The sequence below is a fragment of the Hylobates moloch genome, unplaced genomic scaffold (assembly GCF_009828535.3).
Source record: "Hylobates moloch isolate HMO894 unplaced genomic scaffold, HMol_V3 SCAFFOLD_39, whole genome shotgun sequence".
NCBI lineage: Eukaryota > Metazoa > Chordata > Mammalia > Primates > Hylobatidae > Hylobates > Hylobates moloch.
Genome location: NW_026652314.1, coordinates 1,022,945 through 1,045,607, shown reverse-complemented (window position 1 = coordinate 1,045,607; position 22,663 = coordinate 1,022,945). Strand labels below are relative to the sequence as shown.

At 46.4% G+C, this 22,663-nt stretch overlaps 1 protein-coding gene and 1 non-coding gene across 3 annotated transcripts in view; both read left to right on the top strand.

Moving 5' to 3' along the window:
* Positions 1–22,663, top strand: part of LOC116463499 (alpha-2,8-sialyltransferase 8B) — a 75,047-nt gene that overhangs the window by 17,332 nt on the left and 35,052 nt on the right. The window contains exon 2 of one of the 2 annotated variants that reach the window (XM_032146628.2): positions 19,583–19,645. The exons of the other annotated variant lie outside the window; for it this stretch is intronic. Within the exon in view, the coding sequence (XP_032002519.1) occupies positions 19,583–19,645 (63 nt within the window). The remainder of the gene's footprint in view (positions 1–19,582; positions 19,646–22,663) is intronic. 2 annotated transcript variants of the gene reach the window in all.
* On the top strand, positions 7,046–7,180 carry LOC116463513 (small nucleolar RNA U109). Its single transcript, XR_004246704.1, has one exon. It is a non-coding gene; the product is annotated as a small nucleolar RNA U109 (small nucleolar RNA).

The window sequence follows — 22,663 nt, the reverse complement described above, 5'->3', positions numbered from 1 at the left end:
GCATCCTCATTGCTGCACCCTTCAGTCCACTTAGAGAACCAGTGCATCACAGCGGAATTGGTGTTCCCGTTAAATGACGTCCTGTATACCAAGTTTTGGAAAAGCACATGAGTGCACGTAACGGGATGCAGAAAAGGTATTTTCAAGCATAGTTAAATGTAGTGATTTTGGAAGCCTTCTTCACTTAGCTATCAGGAAAATTCATTATCACCAACAAACATCTTATGAGAGTAGTGTATCAGCCTAATTGCCATCCCTGACCTCCCATGGTGAGCTGACAGGTAATAAAAACAAAAATAACAATAGCGTGCTCATAGTACTGATGATTCCTGCCATAGGAGCTCCAAAGAGGGGGTTCCCTACCAAGGACTGGGGATGAGAGAAGGCAGGATTTGGGGGCTTGAAGGAAGGGCCCAAGGACTTGAACTGGAAAAAGAATGACATTGCTGACCTAGATGGAGAGAATGGCCAGAAAGGAAGTTTCCCATGTACAAGGAGGACTGTTCTCACATTTGGGACGTGGCTGCCACAGACTCTGGCAGTGCCTAGAGGTGGAGGAAAGTAGGGGAGGACAGAGGGCTTGGATCCAGGCTGTCAAGGGCCGAAGAACTCAGACTTGATTCTTTGAGGGTTCCTGGTTTAACATGAAGTCCAGAGACCTCTAAAGAATCTGTGATGGGGTTCAGGAGATCCACAAACCCCTTGAAATTGTAGGCATTTTTCTGAGCAGATGGTTCAAACATTTCAAAGGATTCCCAAAGGGACCCACAAAAGCTTAAGAGGAGCCGCTGTGGACAGTTGGGACCCTTGAAGTGCTTTGACCAAAGGTATGTGCAGACGATGCATCAGTTGCTTGGAGGGGGCAGGTGCCGGGAAGACCACCATGGGAGTGTCACTGAGGGCTGGGCCGGGGTGTTGAAAAGGAGGAGGGAGTTAGGAAGCCATGATTATGAAGAAGAAATGACAGCTCTCCAACACCCTCGGGATAGTCAGTAATGCCTGCGTGAACAACTGAGCCCACTGTGGGTGCAGGACATCAGAGGGGAAGCTGTGTGTTATGGTCCTATAGTGAGTTTGGTTTTAAACATGATTATTTTAAGAGGCTGAGTTTATCTATGTGGAAATGAAGACATTTAAAAATTATTAGGCCACCACTTACTGGAGCAACTAGGGGATAAGAGGGCAGCAGAACCACCCCTCTTTCATTTTATAGGTACAGCCAGTGAAGCCCTGAGATAGAAAGTGACTTGTCCACAATCACCTCAATGGTGGGCAGCTGGGGACCAATTCATAAGAGAATAACAGGAGAGAAGTTAGGCTGGAGGTTAGGCTAGATCCGAAACCCTCTGGGGGAGATGGCAGTTGAAGCTCTTAGTGTAGATAAAATCTCTAAAGTAGAAAAGACCCCAGGATTAAGCTTGGGTCTTTGCTCTGATTTAGAGAATCGGAAACAGAAACCAAGGTAGCAGAGGCCATGCAGAAGGGCAGTGAGGGAAGTACGCGACAACCAAGAGGAAGAAGCAAGGCAAGACAGGCAGGTGCTCCCGGCGGGAGGGTCTTTACAGAGGAGGACCTCAGGCCAGGTTGTCAGCAGTGGCATTTGAGAGACCTCCTTCCTTGGAATTGTGGGGTGAAGCGAGATTCCAAAGAGAGGTCCCTGATAAAGGGGCCAGTGAGGGCAGACTGGCCTTGCCAGAGGTGTGAAAAGGAAGGAGAAGTGGGTGAGGGGTGGAGGCAGACAGGAGAACAATATTTTACAAATAAAAGAGGGCATCTGTAAAAATAACTAAAGAAATGAGAAGAGGGAAGGAAAGGGGGAGAGGTTCAATGATACGGTCACAGTCAGGTGAAAATGAGACCAAATGGCAGAGGTGGGGAGGGGAAGAGGAGGGATGAAGGTTCAGACCATCTGCCTTGGTGAGCAGGGCCTGGAAACGTGGTGAATTTTAAAGGAGGGACGATTGGGATCCTCTAACCCATTAGGCTCTTCTTGCCTTTCAAGTTGTGGCCCACGCAGACCTCTCTGCCTGATATTCTTCCCACAGCCCTTTGCAAAGCTGGTTCCCCATCTTCCTTCAGGGTTCTGACAGATGCCATCTCTTGAAACAGCCCTTCCTGTCCGCTCCCCAGTATGCATGCAGTCTGGTATCCACCACCACTTGCCTCTGTGTTTTTTTGTTTCGTTTGTTTGTTTGTTTGTTTTGAGACAGGGTCTTGCTCTGTCACCCAGGCTGGAGTGCAGTGGTGTGATCTTGGCTCACTGCCTCCCAGGTTCAAGCAAGTCTCATGCCTCAGCCTCCCAAGCAGCTGGAATTACAGCGCACGCCACCGCACCCAGCTAATTTTTTGTATTTTTAGTAGGAATGGGCTTTCACCATGTTTGCCAGGCTGGTATCAAACTCTTGGCCTCAAGTGATTCGCCCACCTCGGCCTCCCAAAGTGCTGGGATTACAGGCGTGAGCCACTGCACCTGGCCCTTGCCCCTGTTTTCTTCTCAGCATTGCCCAGTAATGGGTAGGTGTTTATAGCTCTGTTCCTTTGCCGGCTGGTGTGGAGTGGGGGGGGCGGGGGGGTGAGTGTGTGCTTGTTTCATGTCCCCAAATTTCTATTTTAAGCACCTTCAAACTGGAGACTATTTGTCTCCATTCCCACTGCGACCCCAGAGCCCTCCTCAGTGCCTATTGCAGAGTAGGTGCTCCATAATGCTCGAAAAAGAAAGGCATGTTAATTGAAACAAAAAGAAGGGAAGGTAGAACTCAGCCATCACCTATCCTCCTCTCAAAAAGCTTTTAATCAGAACAGTAATTACATTAAAATGAAAATAGCATCTGCCAGCTGTTGATATGTTTTCATGACCTCTTTCACTCTTCACAGTTCACCCTTTTGAAGGAGTGAGGAAACTCAGTCTTGAATATTCTGCAAGTTAAGGTGGAGCTAGGGACCATACTGAAGACTGTGTTCTCGTTTACCACCTCAGTTTATAGTATTGTATCAAAGAGGCATGTTTGTCAAGAAAGCAGGGAGGCCATATCCCATTTCCACCCTCCTCCTGGCCAGGGGGTGGGTAGCTTCTGCACATCCTCACCGCACACTTACTGAAGTACAGCCCTGTTCCAGATGTGCCCCCGGGAAGCCCTTTGTGTGCCAGGGTGCTTGACACGTGCATGTGATCTGCCCAGGACAAAAGGGTTAAATCTCCTGTCCACTTGTCAGGCCCCTGTGGTCATGTGGAGAAGTCAGCAGGGAAGAATTCTCTCTGCCTTTGGATTCTTCTAATCCCTAGAGAGCGGCAGATAATCCCTTTTCACTCTGGCCCTCTTTCTTGAAGTTTTCTATAAGAAATTGATGACAGGAGTGTGGGGAGAGGATGAGGCTCTGAGGCAGCCCCGGATGTGATGCCCTCAATGACACCTTCAGCCATTGCCCTCAGGGCACTGTCTACAGCCACCAGCCCAGACCCTGGGGGCTAATAGGCTGTGACTTTCATGCCCCCTCCAGGCCCAGCCGAAAGTGGGAGTCTGTGCTGATACTCAGGGCAACAGGAAAAGCAAAGGAGGGAAGGACCCATTGATTCTTCTTTGTACCTCTCTTCTGTGGGTGTTCAGAACAGAAGCCAGCCTCTCCGCCTTCTGCACAGCCTGAACATCCTGATGGAATCTGCTGGAAATATTCAAAGCACAGGGCCAGAACTGCCAAGAAGGAAGGCAGAGGAATAAAATCACAGGGGACAACCCCAGGTCCCTGCACACACTCCCTTGTCCTGACCTGGCTTCGTACCTCTGCCTCTCGAATCTGGCTGGGTGAAGCTCTGGCGTCTGTCTGGAGTCAGGTGTAGTGACCCAGGTACATTGGCTGCCTGGCCCTGTCCTCTGGCTTCCCTTGTCAGTCTGTTCCTGTGACACTACATTCCGGTTTTGACTCAGCTCAGGTTCTGACAAGCCCCCACCCCAACCTCACCTTTGCACCTACTTCCCAATTTGGAGACAATCTATCAGACGGAGGTGTATTCAAATCCCGCCTAGAGCTCCCTCCTCACTGTCAACCTTGGCATACGATGCTTAACATCTCTAAGTCAATTGGAGGAAGAAAAATGCCAAACTCATAGGGTTGGGACAGGGATGAAAGGAGTAAATCCACAGCAGGGACTGCCATGTGGCAAGGGCCCAGGCAGCATTAACTCTGGTAATAATTACTCCTCTCAACATCCATCCATCTGAGCAAGGTTCTTCTCATGCTTGCATCCAGACACCTGAGTCTAGCATCAAGCTGGTCACATCCCTGGGGCCACCATCCTCTCTGTGACCCATCACCACCCCACCCGCACCCACCACAAGCTATCGTGGCATTAGTTGGATGCAGCCATTTCCCATACCCTAAGTCAACATGGCTGGAGTTAATTTCTTCCACCCTGAACACATATTTGGGCTTTCCCCTAGCCAATCAGGAAGTGGTTCACAGGGAGGACCCAAGAGGCAGAACCTCTCCTCTGCCCCCTTTCCTCCCCAGAGCCCTGGACTCCTAAAAGAGCACGGCTGGGAAAAGTGTGGACGGAGGTCATGGCTGATGCCTGAAGACACCTGAGGCTGTTACCCTTCCAGAGGCCAGGGCTGGCTTCCTCTTCCTAGTCTATCTGTTGGTCCTCAGCAAGCCCAGGAAGCAGCCTCATCAAGCGTCTTAGGAAGCATGGAACTCCTAAGCTTCTGTTTCTGAACATTACAGAGGAAAAGGACCATGCCCCTGGGTGTTCCTCCTTCTGCTTCTGCTTGATTTTATCAATAAGCATCTGGTCAGCTGGGACTGAGAAGGGGCAAGAAAGTAGCACCTCTGCCACTTCCTTAGGGCCTGCAGTCCTAATGTACCTGGCACGGGAGGGGCTTCTGAGTCAGGGAAGTTTGTGGAGAAAGTGACATGAGCTGAATTTTGCTAATTGATAGGATGAGTCTAGGGATCTTAAACCCAAATGCCTTTAGGGTCCAGGCAAGTCACAGACGTAAGTGATGACGCTCAGTGTAAGACAGTAGGGAGTAGTGTGGGCTGTAGAAAAATGTAGCATATGCACCCCCCCACCCCCACAACGAGAGGACACAGATACTTCCCAACTCCAGCAATGACTATGGTTCAGTGTCACCAGATCTTCTGACTGTTTAAAAGGAGCCAGAAATGAGGCTATTTTATAACGACTAGTCTCTTGAGTTTTAAACAGTAGCCTCTGATTTTGAAAAGGTTGAACATGCAAGCCCCTGAACACATGTTTAGGCCAGATAGGACCCAGGGCTGGCAGTTTATAAACTCTGAGGTCAGCAAATGAAAAATAGAACAAGGGATTCCAGAGAGAGGGCACGATATTTAAAGACACAGGCTTGTGAACTGAGTCACGCATTCCAGAAACTGTCCCTTGGTAGGAGGTGGATGTGTGGAAAAGAAGATGAGGCTGAAGGCGCAGTTCAGAAAGGGTCTCTGTGCCATGCTAAGGAATCTGAACCTGATTCTGAAAGCTGCAGGGGTCGGTCAGAGACCCTGAAGAGTTTAAAGGAGAGAGAGGCACGTGGCACACTGCATTTCGGAAAGCTGTGTCTGTGTAGGGGGGCGCTGGCAGATAAGCAGTCTCTGCACATGGGCAGATAAGACAGAGGCACAGGAGAGATTCATGGCAGAGGGATGAGGGCACTGGCACTCACCCTCAGGTGGGCGAGCTCAAATCTGGAGGCTGGGGGACCCTTGGAGGTGGGGTGGGGGTGTAGTGAGGGAGAGTGGGGAGTGTGGACATCACCCTGATTCTGAATGAACTAGGGGTGGCTGCCATTCCCTGAGAGGACACCGGGAGAGACAGGTGGAAGGGGTGGAGGTGGGTGGGAGGTGTGTGGAGACGGCCAGGATGTGCTGTGACTGGAGCCAGGACTGAGGTGTCCAGAGGCAGATCAGACACGGAGGGACAACGGAAGCAGGGTTTGGAAAAGCAGCGCGTGCAACGGGCACACTCACACCAACCCCAGCATCCTGAGAGGCTGGGAAAGAGAAGTTCAAAGAAAACCCGGAGAAAGCGTTGCCAGAGGATGAAGGAGGCGGGAGTCTATGGCCTAAGGGGTACTTCAGGGTCGTGCTCAGGTCACTGGCAGAGCAGAGAGAATGTGCCGTTGGACCTGCTCCAGGAGAGATGGGGACATGCTGCAAGGGTCTCCATGCCAGGGTCCCACCGGGATTCAGTCCTGCACAGCCCCGTGGATGGTGGGCAGCCCTCACCCACCTCCTGGCCATGTGATCTTCGGATGTGCCTCTTGTGCTGAAGAAAAGAAAATGCACATGTCCACTCCCCAGCGGGCCCCCCTCTGAACGGGCCCCCAGCACTCCATCCATGAAAGCTGCAGGGGCAACAGCAGGCAGTGTGGTTCTACCACACTAGCACACTCCACTTTCTGTCCTCCACTGATTCTTGTTTCTCCCTAATGGACTGCCCTGTTCAAAACCAACTTACCCAAGGACAGCTCTTCCAAGGGGACTTGTCGAACTCCACAGGCAGCAACTGGTTTGTTCCTTTCCAAAGGGCAGTAGCCATCACCTTCAACAATACTGCAACTAACATCCACATCTGTGCAGTCCTTCTTATTTTAATCCTACAGCAGGACCCCAGTTGACAGAGGAGGACATCAAGACTGAGAGAGGTCTAGGGCTGTAAAACTACAACCCATCAGGGACCAGAACTCCAGTCGCCTCTGCCGGTGGTCCCATCCATCCTCCTTCCATCTGACACCAGGGCTTCCTGAGTGGTCACCACCATGGCCACTGGAGCAGAGGAAGTGGCCATTGCTTAGAACCAGGCAGGTGAGGAAGGGGACACATCAAATACCCAGAAGAAAAGTGACTTCAAAGTCCTCCCCAAACTGAGTGCTCTCCAGAAATTCTCTCACGAAGAGGCTGCAGCTGACATTCACAGGGATGCTGTGTCCGAATGCGGGTACATCAGGAAGGGAACAAAAGAGAGGGAAGAAAGCCTGCTTGAAAGCAGGGGTCTTTCAAGTCCCCTCGAGGCAGGCTCAAGAGCAAAGCATGGCATGCTGGATGGGCATTCTGCTTCTCTTTAAAGAGCATGGATTTATCCATACCATGTGACATGAATGAAATGAGTTTTCAGGGCTGCCAACCTCTTGGTTAAGGTTCTGTGTAGTATATTTCTCCTACAATAAAAAAGGAAAAATGACATCTGAGGTTAACAATGTATCTGCGGTGTGAGGCCCAGTGACTGTCAGTAATGGTCACTGAATAAACTGAGCAATGGCAGATTGCATGAATTTTCATATAAAACTGCTCCTATGCATCGCTTTGAGTGGCTGGGTCACGTCTTATCCTTATAGTGTAATGTGAGTGGAGAGTCTAGCTTGAATATTTTCCCACTTAGCTAACTCGCCATCTCACAACTGTTTGCTGAGTAACCCTTGCTTCCTCTTAATTCTCTGGGGCCTCCTGGACGTATATTAAATCCTCCTGGGCAGGAGGTGAAGGGCAGGATGCGGGGGGCCACTTTCTGCAGGCATGGGAGGTTGGGCTTCATGCAGACCACGATCAAATCCTTGCTCTGCTGCTTTGCTTTCCGGGTGACCCTTGGCAAATCACTTAACCTTTTTGAGCCTGGGTGTCCTATTTCCAAAACCAAGTCAGAAATAAGAAAGTTACTATGGGCCAGGCATGGTGGCTCACGCCTATAATCCCAGCACTTTGGGAGGCTGAGCCCAGCGGATCACTTGAGCCCAGGAGATCAACACCAACCTGAACAACATGGCAAAACCCAAACTCTACTAAAAATAACAACAACAAAAAAATATGGGGCATGGTGGCACATGCCTGTAGTCTCAGCTACTTGGGAGGCTGAGGTGGGAGAATCAGCTGAGCCTGGGAAGTCGAGGCTGCAGTGAGCCATGATCACGCCACTGCACTCTAGTCTGGGCAATGGGAGTGAGACCCTACCTCAAAAAAAAAAAAAAAAAAAAGCCTTTGGTAGAGTGCCTGGCACATGGAGGGGCTCAAGAGAATGAAGTTCTTAATATTTTTAATTGATGTCTTGGAATCTGCATCCCTGTCTAAGGAAGAGACAGGCAAGAGAATTTTTGTCCTGTCTGGAACAAGAATGGTCACTTGGGATGGTGGAGGCATCACTCTTACAGAGTGAACTTTGGTTGAGGGGGAGAGAAGCTGTTTAGTTTGAAAATATATATGTATATATTCAAACGGTGTTTAGTATTTGGAAATTTTACAAAACTTTCATTAGGTAAGAAAAACTGTAGAAAGTAATGCTGAACAAAATCTTGTTGGGTGTAAATATAGAGAAAAATCACAATTTTTAATTGTGGCACCCCTGCCAGGGGAACAGTAGGATCAAGGAGGAATTTTATGCCATTTTAAATGAAGTCTTAAAGTGTTGCGAGGGGATGACGTAAAATAATGGATTTTCTGGGCCAGAAGGCTCTTAAAGATGCCCTGGGGACTTTAACCCATCCCTTCATTTGGGATCTTTTGTCATGTCTCTTAGCCACAGCATGTTTCCTCCGGGGGTGCCCAAGGGGACATTTGCCTCCCCACTCCCAGAGAGAAGGTCTCTCCAGGGCCACGTGTGAGGCAGGCAGAAGGTGGGAACCAGACCCAGGGAGCCCCAATTCACCTCTCCAGGAAGGAGGGAGTGGCCACCCTCATCCAACACCGATGAGGTTCCAGCCATCTGGGGGCTGAAGAATGTCATTGCAAGGTGGCCACATCAGAGCTCTCTTGGTACAGGGACAGGGACAGGAACACAAACCAGCCAGGCTCGGAAGAAGCAGGGGGTGGAGTGAGGAAATAGAGACAACTAGTGTAGACGAACCTCAGAAAGTTTGCAAAGAGCTGGCGAGAGAGAAATCGCTGAGGGGAATATGGACTTCTCTGAATCCTCTTTTCTACAGAAGAGGGTCATCTTCAGTGATTTGGGCTCATCTCTTCATTGAGTGGTCCTCTCTGGAACACACTGGATGTGCGGGAAATACACCCTCCCACAGCAACGCAGAGATGAGCAGGACCCCGGTCCTGTGCCTGGCCATGATCTGGGGAGGGGGTGCTGAAGCCGAATGCATAGAGATAATGGTGGCTGAATATAGGGGGCGCCCTTCTGCAGGTATGTCCAGGACGCCGAGGCAGGGTGAGAGGCCCAGGCTCGTTGCATAGTAGGGAGCTCCAAAATCGGGATGGGGGAACTCAGCAAAGGCTCTATAGCCATGAGCACCATAGAGAAGTGGTCCTCTCTGCCCATAGCTTTTCACTAGGTCCAGTTCAACCAACAGCATATATGTATGTATTGCCTTGGGTTTTAATTGCTTTGGTTTCTGGGGTTTTGAGTGTTAAGGATTTCAGAATGCAGCATTATCTCAGAAGTCTGTTTTTTGTTGTTGTTTTGTTTGTTCGTTTGTTTGAGATGGAGTCTCGCTCTGTCGCCAGGCTGGAGTACAGTGGCGCAATCTAGGCTCACTGCAACCTCCGCCTCCTGAGTTCAAGTGATTTTCCTGCCTCAGCCTCCGGAGTAGCTAGGATTACAGGCGTGCACCACCACGCCCAGCTAATTTTTTGTATTTTTACTAGAGATGGGGTTTCACCATGTTGGCCAGGATGGTCTCGATCTATTGACCTCGTGATCCACCTGCCTCAGCCTCCCAAAGTGCTGGGATTACAGTCGTGAGCCACTGCACCCGACCCGAAGTCTGTATTTTAAAGTCTGTCTCCTTTATAAGATGGGTGCAGATCAGAGGATGAGTCCTGCTTCAGTTGGTAGTCCCTGTGTATGAATCCTCTCTGGCGTTTCTGTTCACTCCAAAAGTGTTCTGGTTTGGATGATAAGTTATATTGTCCCCCTTGGTTATAGGTGACCCACAGTTTCATTATGAGAAAGAGGAAGGATCAGGAACGATTGCAGTAAGAACTGCTTGGCATCCGAGTGACCTGTTTACTTGCATTTTGATGTGCAGATGCCTCTAAGTACTTTTATGTAATGACTAGGGAAATTGGCTGGAACGTAATCAAAGCCCAAAGTTCTCAGGGATGTCTTCTGAAGTTGAGCAAAGGAGAGAGCCAAGAGTGAGCTTGTACCTTTTGGTACACCAGTAAAAGCTGATTAACAAGCAAAAGTTTGCTGGAATCAAAGCAAAAGGATAAATCCAATCAGGCTAATATTTAAATTGAAGGCAGAAGGGATGGCAAGAAAAGAACTGAGCAGTCAATAAGGAGAGCTCAGAAGTCATCATAAAAAGAGAGACACCCAAAATTCTCCCCATTGGCCCCTGCAACACCCTCAGAAGTTCAATACTAGAGATGGCAACTGTCATGGAAACAACACTATCAAGGTCGAAACCAACATAGGTCTCCAGAGCTGCTGTGCCCAGCGGTGTCTCAGTATCTATGAGGTTCAAGAGCTTCAGTACAAGGCTAAGGCTTGCTGTATAGGAAAAGTATCTCAAAGGCTGTTGGGCACCTCAATAAAGCTATTCCGACCGTCTTGGTGGGCAAGAAGCTGTGTGTGTGAAATTGGGGGAGAGTAACAAACTGGAAGAAGGCATGAATTTAAATCTAATTGGGAACACATCTAAATTGGGTGCAAAGACCTTACTAGAAATGCTGCTTGCTGTCTGTAATGTTGAAGCTGCTGCAAGGAGCCACCTGTACTGTCACAATGGGTCCTGGCTGGCAATCCAAAAGTATCTAGCCAATGCCAGCTTTCAGCAAGGTCCATGGTAGTTTTCACACTGGTAATGAGCCAGCAGTGCAGGAGTTCATGGTTCTCCCTGCTGGAACCGTAACCTCAGGAAAGCTGTGCTTTACCAGAAGGATGTCATCAGGCAGAAATACGGCAAAGATTCCTCCTAGTGAGGACAAGGGGTGTTTTGCTTTTCACATCCTAGAGCAGGAATCAGCAAACATTGGCTCACAGGTGAAATCCAGCCAGCTCCTTGTTATTACATGGCTTGTCCTCCAGCCAAAAACAGAAAAATTCAAAAGAAGAATAACATTAGTATCAAATGATTTACAATACATCAAGCACTGTTCTAACTCTTTGCATTCATTAGCTCATGTGATCTTTACAACAAACCCATGAAGTAGATACTATTACTCTATAGATGAGAAAACAGATGGAAGCTTCTAGATAGGTTAAGTAATACTCAAAGATCATACAGATAATGATTTGTTCAGCTATAATTACAGACCCAGAGAGTGTTAGCTCCGAGCTTACTCTCTTAACGTGCTTCCTTGTATGAAAAGTTCCCCAATGCTGTAAAGGTAGAATGTAAGTTCCTAAAGAGAGATTTAGGTATCACACTCTGGTGTGTTCACAGGAGGGAAGATAACAGTGTCTCAGAGAACCAAGGAAAGGCTTTGTAGAAGAACGAGGCTACCTTTCCATCGTGATGGCTGGAATACTAACTTTGAATCCTAATTAAGCAAAATCATATGCCCTCCCCCACAAAATTACATTATTCTCATTAGCAGGCCTAATGAAGTTTTTTGTGACAAAAACATGGTCTCAATTATTATTATAGCTTAAATTTTGTCAATAAATAATTGGTGGAAACTTATTTTCTCTCTTGTTACTTAAGTACCTGCATAGTACCGTCTATTTTTCCTCTTGTCCCATACAGCCTAAAATATTTACATTTGGCCTTTTTGGAAAAAGTTTGCTGACTCATATCCTAGAGAATACAGAACCCTGGAGCTGCTATGGAATGTGATTAGAAAGGCTGGCTGTATTATAAGTAGTGAATGGCATGGACAGTAGCCTCTAGTTCTTACAGTTTGGGAAATATGACCTTGAAGTTCAAGCCTCCAGATGTCCTTAGCAGTTACATCGCTTCTGACCAGCTGGTAGACAGGTACAAGTCCTTCATCAAGGACTACTCAGTGGTGTCTACTGAAGATGCCTTGGCCCAGGATGACTGAGAAACTTGGCAGAAGCTCTCTGCTAGTGCAGGTTATATCCACGTGACAGGGAATCATCTCCCTGTGCTCAGCTGGAAAGGAACTACCAAGACTACAGACAAGGACTCAGGCAACTGCCTCCTACTCAAGGTGAATCAGAGAGACCCCGTGATGGAATCTCTTCAGGAGTGCAAAGTGGCCCAGGCCAAAGGATAGGGTGCTGTTTCCCACTGTGTTGGGGTGACTGAAGATTCTTGCATTGCCAAACTCATGGTAAGGATCTGTACTAGGTCAACCAAGGCTGGGGCCCCTTGCGCATCTGAGCACTTGGCCAAGTACAGCCAGCTCCTCAGGTGGAAAAGAAGATGGGTAGCACCTTTGGTTGTTCTGCAGACAACAAATTCTAAAAGCTCCTAGCCAAGGAAGTTCTGGGGCAGGCGAGTGCCTGAGCCAGTCAAGCACTTGTCAGCTGGTGGGACCTCTACTGCTAATCTAATCATCTGTGCTCAAGACTCTAGACAGTATCACTTTGGAGGGGTCTTCCCTTGCTCATCTCTGTGATGTTCTGCCTCCTTAGAACTGCCGTATCAACTTCTGCATCAAATGCCACATCTTCTGATGCATGCTATGTGTCAGATGAGACCTTGAAAACATATGCTAAGTGACAGAAGCCAGACACAAAAGAACAAATAGTGTGTGATTCTACTTACATAAAATAGCTAAAATAGGCAAATTCATAAAGATAGGGAGTAGATAGTAGTTATGGGGAAAAGATGTAAAGAGGGAGAGTTTTTGCTCAATGAGTGCAGAGTTTCTCTTTAGATGATGCAAAAGTTCTGGAGACAGATGGTGGTTGCACATTATGAATGTATTTAACACCACCGAACTGTACACTTAAAAATGGTTAAGACGGGCCAGGCTCAGTGGCTCATGTAATCCCAGGTACTCAGGAGGCTGAGACAGGAGAATCACTTGAACCTGGGAAGTGGAGGGTGCAGTGAGCTGAGATCACGCCCCTATACTTCACCCTGGGCTATGGAGCAAGACTATATCTTAAAAAAAAAAATGGTTAAGATGTTGTCTTGGTCCATTCTGTGTTGCTATAACAGAGTACCACAGGCCAGGTAACTTACTTAGAAAGAACAAATTTATTTCTCATAGTTCTGGAGGCTGAGAAGTCCAAGAGCAAGGCACCAGCAGGGCAGGGCCCAGTCTCTTTGCTTGCAAGATGGCACATTGAGCACTGCCTCCTCCAAAGGGGAGGACCACTGTGTCCTCACATGACAGAATGGCAGAAAAAAGTCAATCCATTCCCAAAAGTCATCTTTATAGTGGCATTAACCCATTCATATGGGCAGAGCTCTTAGACCTAAACACCTGCCATTAGGCCCCACCTCCTAACACTGTTGCATCGGAGGTTAAGTTTCCATTCGACCATAAATTTTGAAGGGAACAAAACATTCAAGCATAGCAGATGGCAAATTTCATGTTATACTTATTTTACCACAATTTTAAAAATTGGGATTCGGGGGAAGAATTCTTAAAACAAAAGCCTTCGACGACTGTTGACAGCCCTGGCTCTAGTCATGTGACCGACCCCAAGTCATCCTGTTCCTCACTTTTCTCCTGTCCATGTGTCCTTGGAGTTTGTTCCTGGGCTGTCGACAGGCATAAACCCCAGTGGTTTTAATGTGCAAATTGAAAAAAAGCATTCATTAGTCTACCAAAAATGTGAAGGAAGAACCATCTGCAAATTCATGAATTGTGCTTTAGTTTCATTTTCTATTCTCAAGAATGCATAGAAAATGTTTAAGTTGGGTCTAGATTCTTAATTAAAATTGTCAGCTCCTGAAAGTTCATTCTGAGCCTGACTCTCCCATGAGAAACTGTAAACGTGGGAAATTCTAACACAGCTAGGAGATTTCCGCACATTGGGCCTTACCTTACCTATAAATAACGGGCTTGGTGTATATATCAAAACATCATGATGTACCCCATATATACACAGTTATGAATTTTCAATTAAAAAATTATTAAAAATAAACAATTGGGCTTGGATGAAGAGGCTAAGCAAAAATACAGTTTTCAGGTTTTGCTACTTGCTTTTCACTAGAATAGATCCAGCTGTGTGTGGTGTGATTTTGTTTTACATTTTTTTAACATGCCATTTTTATTTACTATCATAGTTTACTGTGTACATTCTACTAGGAGAGAATATAATGTCCATAGTGTAAAAACAATTTTGACATTCTTTTTTTTCTTTTGAGACGGAGTCTTGCTCTGTCACCCAGGCTGGAGTGCAGTGGCGATCCCAGCTCACTGCAACCTCTGCCTCTTGGGTTCAAGTGATTCTCCTGCCTCAGCCTCTTGAGTAGCTGGGACTACAGGTGCACGCCAACACACCTGGCTAATTTTTGTATTTTTAGTACAGATGGGGTTTCACCATGTTGGCCAGGATGGTCTCAATCTCCTGACCTCGTGATCAACCCACCTCAGCCTCCCAAAGTAAAATTGACATTCTAAAATGTAGACCTTTAAAGTCGTCAACCTCTACCCTTACAATGGTTGAGAATATTGTAGCAGGGTCAAATGGACAGTTGTTATTACTAGTATTATACCTTATTTTATAGAGTTCTTTATAGTGTGCCAAGAGTATCCCCATATATTTTCTGATTTGGATGATCTAAGCATCTCTGTTTCTACAATTTCAGCACTCTGTGAATTATCTTTAGCAAATGTTTCTTACCCGATCATCTTCTATCAATCAACCAGGCAGGTATCAGCAGTTCCCCATCGCAAAGAATATAAGCTTATTTTAATAACATTTGAGGCAAAACCTAATTAGAAAAAACAAATCCCTCGTCAATTCCTGTGATTTATTCTAGAGCCAAACATCTGCAGCCCAGTTTCTTTGAATGATGGTCTCCCCTGTCCTATGAACAACTGAGAGGTGAAGCGGTGTAAATAATGTGCAGGAACACGGCACATAAACTGCAGGGACAACTTTAGAAGAAAAGCCCCCACTTAATTCTTGAAGCCTGATTTGCTTCACTGAGTCCCAATGGGGCAAAGCACTGTGCAAGGCTAAGAAAGTGAACAAGACAGGCTTCTATTCTGTTTTACTATAGGTTCTGTTATTATTTAGGTATGTCAAGGCCAACAGATGAAGCAATGACTGCCAAGAAGAAGATAGTTTGTTATACTCCCATCACAGGGCTCTACACAAGGAGATACTGGGGTTGGTCTGGAGGCAGAAGGAGGGGAAAGCTGGTGAGAGCCTTTCTTATGGTTTGCACAGGAAAGAATGGGCAAGGTGGGGCCAGAGCAGGTTTAGGATTGGCTAGTTTGACTAATTTCAGCAGGCTCTGCAGGGTAGGAGCTGTCGCTAGTTCCATGGTACCTAGCCTAGGGTAATTAGGGTAGGGGAATACCTGGCCCTACAACAGGGCAGGGGAATACTGGCCCCCAATAAATGAGACAGTAGGGGTGTGGATTCAAGATTGCAATTTGACAGGAGCATTCCCAGAAGGGTCGTTTGCTGTCTTTAGAAATCGGCTAACCCTGGGAGGGGCAGTTTCTCCAGGGTCAGAAAAGCCCCAAATGTCAAAGCACTGGAATACAGAAAATAAAAGACATGGTTAACACACCCCCTCAAGGACTTAACACTTTATTGTGGCCCGCAGGAGGAAGCTGAACCTGGCACACAAATCCCCGGGCCTTGGTCCCTTTGATTGTATGAGGAGGAGTTCGGATTGTGTAAATGACAAGATTTCTGTAAAGCCTCCCATCTGTGATTCCATGAAGTAATTAAATATGAGAAGAAGGTGGCAAATGCTATAATAGAATTGAGTGCTTTGGGAAAAAAGGAAATGGCAGCTGAGAATTGAAAATTGGGATGGTTTGGAAGGGAGGCACCGATGCTGGGTTAGGGGGTTTGCATGGAAACGTGATGTGGATGGGCGGGCTGGTGGGGCCGGGGGTGAGGTATGGGGGATTCCTCTTCTGAAAGGCACCAGGCAGAAAACAAGAGTTCACCAGCAAAGAAATATCTCCACCAAAATATCGAGTGCTGAGGGTGAGGACCCCTGAGTTTGAGTAAGAACTGGCACGAAAAAGTGCATGGATTTGTAGTATCCCAAATCAGCAAGACTCAATGTTCTCCAGGACCTGGCTGGAAGCAGGAAAAGAGAAAGGCTGGAGCCAGCTATCTCAAGGCATTTAGTCTCCTCTAAGCCTGGCTCTCGGGGAATGGGGGTGGGGCTGTGAGGAGGGGAGGTATTGGGCAAAGTGTACAAGGTTTCAGACAGAAGAAATAAGTTCTAGAGGTCTGTACAGCATAACTACAGTTAATAATACTGTATTGTGTACTTGAAATTGCTAAGAAAGTAGATCTTATATGTTCTTAACACAAAAAATGGTAAGTGTGGGCCGGGCGTGATGGCTCACGCTTATAATCCCAGCACTTTGGGAAACCAAGGCAGGCAGATCATCTGAGGTCAGGGGGTCAGGAGTTGACCAACCTGGCCAACATGGTGAAACCCCATCTCTACTAAAAATACAAAAATTAGCCGGGTGTGATGGCAGGCGCCTGTAACTCCAACTACTTGGGATGCTGAGGCAGGAGAATTGCTTGAACCCAGGAGGCAGAGGTTGTAGTGAGCCGAGATCAGGCCACTGCACTCCAGCCTGGGTGACAGAGCGAGACTCCATCTCAAAAAGAAAAAAAGTAAGTGTATGAGGATATGTTAGTTAGTGTATGGATATGTTAGTTAGCTTAATTATTTCACAATGTATACAGATATCAAAACATCATGTTACGCATAGTATATATACACGATTTTTTGTCTATTATGTCTTAATAAAGCTGGTGGGAGGTTGGGCACTTGGCAAAAAAAAAGAAAAGATTAATGCATCCCCACTGTCTCCTAAGCTATACTCCACAAGCATGGGGACTATATATATCTAGCTTGGCCAAAGCCTGAAATATAATATTACTCAAAATATTTTTGTTGAATGAATAAGAAAAAAATAACTTAGATATATTGCTATCCTCATCCAGAGCCATCTTAGATGTCATGAAAGAAACTGGGTTTGGGTTTGTTGAGGTTTGCTTTTAGTACAAGCCAAATTTTGAATTTTTATAAAGTTAAATCTGTCGACTTTTTTTTTTTTGGTAATTTCTTCTTTTTCTTCTAAATTTAAAAAGTCCCTCCCATACACTCCTCAGCCCTCATCAAAGATTTGATGAATATCCTCTTCCCTGTTCTTACCAGTTTCTTGTGGGTTTCCTTCTTTAAATATTCAACTGTTTTGACCGGGCTGGCCGGGTGCAGTAGCTCCCACCTGTAATCCCAGAACTTTGGGAGGCCGACTTGGGCAGATCACCTGAAGCCAAGAGTTTGAGATCAGCCTGGCCAACATGGCAAAACCCTGTCTCTACTAAAAATACAAAAATTACCTGGGCATAGTGGCGGGTGCCTGTAATCCCAGCTATTTGGAGGCTGAGGCACGAGAATCACTTGAACCCGGGAGGCGGAGGTTGCAGTGATGCAAGATCACGCCACTGTACTCCAGCCTGGGCAACAAAGGGAGACTCAGTCTCAAAAAAAAAAAAAAAAAAAATTAACTGTTTCATTCTGTCTTTCTCAGAGGGTGTTGCAGGTACTCCTGGTACTCCTCGTGATAATGTAAGATTATTTTAGGAGTTCTATTGATAAATATTCTTGTGTTAATGGTTGTGTAGGGTTTTTTTTTAATACCTTTGTAATCAAGACATCAAACCTGTATTTCACAGAGGATATTGCTTAGGGTAAGGATAAGTTTTTAAAGATGGGTCTGTTTTAAAATTTAAGTGGATAATAGTGTGTGCAGTTGATAAATATGAAAAACTGGTGATAGGGATCTGAAAATTACTGAAGTTTGGGGAACATTTGTTAAATCCGTGATTTTTTTTTTCTGTCTAGAGTAAGGTAACACTCAACTGTTTTTCTCCCAACTCACCACCAGATCGTTAACCAACTATTCCAAACCATTTATTGAATTACTGTGCTTGACTTAATGTCTGGCCTAGCAGGTCTCCCCTCTCCCCAAGGAGGGCTGATTTTGAGGGCTAGGGTCCAGCTAGGGGCATGTGAGCAGACAGTGACCCACGGGCCATAGCACATCCAGCAGTGCCCTTGGGACCCAACCCAGGTGAATGTGGGTTACAAGACCAGAGCTGACCCGACATTCCCAGACCCCAACGTGGAAGTACAAGAACGCTGTTATCCTAAGGAGATATTTCCAAGGGGAAACGGGGAGGGATAAAAATAAATATTAGGCATAGAATTAAAATGAGAAGACCCAATGTTACTCTTTGTAATTGAGAACTAGATTTGTAATGATGAAATTTGGAACCTTAAGGGAGAACTAAAGTGAGACACTGGGTAGGTGATAATACCCTTTCTGTTGTCTAGTTATCTGCCTATGAAATGGGTAAATATAGCCTGTTGCCAAATAATGTTGAAAAGACAATTTATCCGGAAAAGACATGTACATATAAGCATGCACACACATGTGTGTGCACACACAATGTGATATATACAAGTATGCGAATCCTAAGGAAATCGGATACAAAAATCCAGACTTAAAACCAGTGTGTGGATAGGCACTAACTCCCCCTGCAGTGTTCTCATTTAATGACAAGGTTCCTTTCAATACACAGCTTCCCCAGTGATTTTAATTATTTCTTTGGAGTCTGCCAACACCTTGACTGAAAGGCTAAATGGAACTTTAAAAAATGAGAAAAGCACCCATTACCTCCCCAAACTGCATAACCCATCATTTTTTAATTAATAAGAATAATGAATCTCATATACAACTTTTCTAAAACATGCAGGGCAAAAAGTCGGGGGTACTTGAGGCACATGTATTTATCCATCCCCCAACCTAATGTGTCAGTGAAGCGGGATGAAACCGTGTGGCCAGACAGAATGGGATTTGGCAGAACCGAATAGAGAGTAGGGCTGGAAAGGGCCTTAGAGTGCTTTTACTTCAAAAGCCTATCCCACAGAGGAAGAAACAAGGGATCTCATGACTCACATACACCCTTCCCACTTCCCAGCAGAGTGACACCACTTAATACTATTTCTTTTGCCACCAAAGAGCAAATTGCAATCACATTTGAATGGAAGCACTGTTGAGTTAACCTTGCTGCCTCTGTTGAATTTCGGGTGTCTCAAAGTTGGAGAGAATGCAATGGACAACAGTGCACTACATGTGAGTGAAAGCAAGAGAAGACAGCCAGCAGGTGCTGAGCCATGCTAGAGCAGATGCTGAGTCATGTTGAATTATGCTATCCTGTGGGATTCACCAGGGGAGACTAATCCCCAGGGAGTTTATTTGCTGTCTTAAATGAGGGTCTCAAGTGAGAACCTGGGTACTTACTAATTGGAACAATATTCAAGTAGGGAGGGGGTCAGGGGAGGATCCAGGAGGTCCACACCCTATGAAATGTTTGGGCTGTGTCTGGGGCCAGGACTTTGCCCATTCTGCAGAGTCCAGAATGAGGTCTCTTCTACCCTCTAGTTTTCCAGGTGGGCTGTGGGATCTCCTGGCAATTGAAGAGGGCTTTGCAAAGATGAGCTGAGTTTATAAATAATGCATTTCCTTTGTCTTGCAGGAATTCGGGAGGCAGAGGTACAATCAGATCAGCTGTGAACAGCTTACATAGCAAATCTAATAGGTTTGTAAATTAGATTTTGTGTTCATTTGTTTTTGCTGTAAGGCAGCTATTAATCTGCTTCTCTTCTTTGCTGGATGGTGCCCTTCTTACTTAGCAAATAGATCTGTTTCGTTTCACTTTGGCTTTGCATTTCCCTAATCACTTTTTGGGGGAGCTGTCAACGGAAGATCACATGAAATGGCCCAAGGTCTAGAGGCTGCAGAGATGGAAAATGCAGATGGGTAAGAGTCACTTTCTGGAAAAGAGCCCACCCACTTTGTAATGCCTGGGACACCAATGAGCTTACTCAAACTTGCATGTTTGCTGAGCAATGGAGACCCTGAAGGGAACCAGGATTTTCACTCAATTTCATTGTGATAAATGGCTTGGCCAGGAGGTTAAGATGGAAAATAAAGCATTCGGGAACTTTGCTGAGACCTCTTAAAATATTTAGGGAGTCAACACAGTAACGTTAACCCTGATTATTGAATGTACGCTCCAAATTCTGAAAGAGTGTTTCTACTTCATGTCATGGTGCAGAACAGTGATTGCCAGGGGACAGCTTAATGCAGGAGAGCGCACAAACCCAGGCTTGCCCCTGGCTGTGGCTGCACCATGCTTCTGAGTCCCCATTCTCCATCAATGACAAGTGCCCCATAGCTATAGCCTGTAGTCTTATAAGCCTGAGCTTAAGGAGCAGTGGAAGGAAGTGCCAAGTTATATGATGTAAACAGAGGCTACTACTCAAAATCAGGGCCTTGTTTTGCTTTCTAAATATCCTATTTTGGTCGTTGTGGGAATAAGAGGTCCACATGATGCAGAGGATAGTCTATTATTTGCCCTTCCATATTTTTTTAGATCTCTTTTCTGTATGAGACCTGTGAAGTACATCTGTCCCTGACCCCACATGACTGACTCAAGAAACTCTTCCATCTGTCCCTGACATCATTGCTTCTAGCTCTCTAATGACTTCTTAGCCACCTTGGAGCTATGAATGAAGCCTGTGTTATGCCAGGTGAAATGTGAATATGGCGGAAAGAAAGGCCATGTGCTCCTAAGTCCCTCTCTGTTCTATTATGAAATGATGCCCCGTTTCGGAGAAAGAAGATCCTGCCCCTGAAGCCCAAGTCCTCGTGGTAGCTTGAGGGGCCACAGTCTCATAGGAATCAAGTATGAGAAGTGGAAAAAAACAGTCCTGGGAGCCAGGCAGCCCTGGCTTCGCCCCAGGGCCTTAGGCAAGTGATTTTACCCCTCTGAGCCTTGGCTTCCCCATTTAATTAGAATAATACTGCGGTGTCTTCTTTGAGGAGTGTTTAAGGATTAGAGCCACCAAATGTAAGGATCTATCTAGCCCAACACCTGATATGTTCAAGGTACTTATTTGATGCTTGTTACTACCACTGTGGATATATCTGTGACATCAAATAAGGTCACTGGGAGTGAAGTTCAGGAGTCGGGAGGTGAAGCAACTTAAGCCTGAAATGTACCTCTAGTGTCGTTTTGGAAATGGGGGAGGGGACTGGAAACAGGAGGACACATTCATTGAAGAGGAATATCTCAACTCACCAATCCAACATGTTTGTGCAGCACAGAGCATGTAAAACCTGTGAACCGAGGTAGACCCTGGAGTTATCTAATCCATCCCCTTTATTTTACAGATAAGAAGGCAGAGTCTGGAAATCTGAAGTGACTTTTCCAAGTCCCCCAGGTAGACTGCAACTGAGCCAGGGTTAAAATCCCTTAAGACCATGATGGGCTATGCAGGATGCCATCCAAATTCACCCTGGAAGGTGGAGAGAGAAATGGAATTTTACCATCATCCACACCAGCATTTATCTCTCTCCCTTTCCAACCTTTGCCATCTTGTGTCCAGGAGAAGTCTGGAAACCTTTCCTGGAGGTTTCCAAGCAGGTCCCCTCTCCAAGCAACCATGGTAGAATTCCTCTGCAGCTCCTTCTTTCCTGAGCCTGGTGCCATCCAGTGTGCCCCAGTCTCTGAGAAGCATCACCCTAGACTGAACCCACCTTGAGCCATGAGACACCAGAGCCCAGTCACTGATTTCTGATGAGCACATCAGCTAGCCTCTTAGTGCGAAAACTCCTCATCACCAACATTAAAGCATTTCTGTCGTGCGTGCCAACTGAGGTAGGCTTCAACGAAGCTTGGGTGAAGCTGCTAATTCTGTGTCCCTGAGGTCGGTGCCCCTGCCTGTGTTCTGCACAGAAGTTGTTGGTACCAAAAGGATGCAGCAATGTCACCTCCTGCTAGAGCCTCATGAGGTGGCAGCCAGTGGGGCATGCCAGAAACATCGGTGCTCCTTTGAAAATTCCAGAACCTCATGAGATGGATATCTGTCTCTTCTACACCTTGTTTCTATAAATGGGCAATCTGTGGCTCAGAGAGGTAAAGTGATCAACCCACAGTCACACAGCTCATGAAATCTTTCCACTGTACCCTCTGCGTCTTGCATGAAAACAGTAAAAATTCCAAAGGCTTAGGTCTTGTGTACCCTCTCAGAAGCTCCCTTAAGCCTGCATGCTAGGAAGAGTTCCTCTGCCTTACTCAAAACTTGTCAATTCTGTATCCTCTGCAAAGTTACAGATATTTGAATTCAAGACAAGTGATATCAGCCAGAAGGAGTCAGAAATATTGAGGAATGGAGGTGGGTGTGTGAAGGGAATGTGTGAGACAACATGCGCCCCTAAACGAATTCCTTCTCTACCTGCAAAAGTCAAAGTAGGACCAGGCATAGTGGCTCAAGCCTGTAATCTCTCAGCACTTTGGGAGGCCAAGGCAGGCAAATCTCCTGAGGTCAGGAGTTCAAGACCAGCCTGGACAATGGGCGAAACACCATCTCTACTAAAATACAAAAATTAGCCGGGTGTGGTGGTGTTCGCCTGTAATCCCAGCTACTCAGGAGGCTGAGGCAGGAGAATTGCTTGAGCCTGGGTGGTGGAGGTTGCAGTGAGCCGAGATCACGCCACTGCACCCCAGCCTGGGTGACAGAGCGAGACTCTGTCTCAAAAAAAAAAAAAAAAA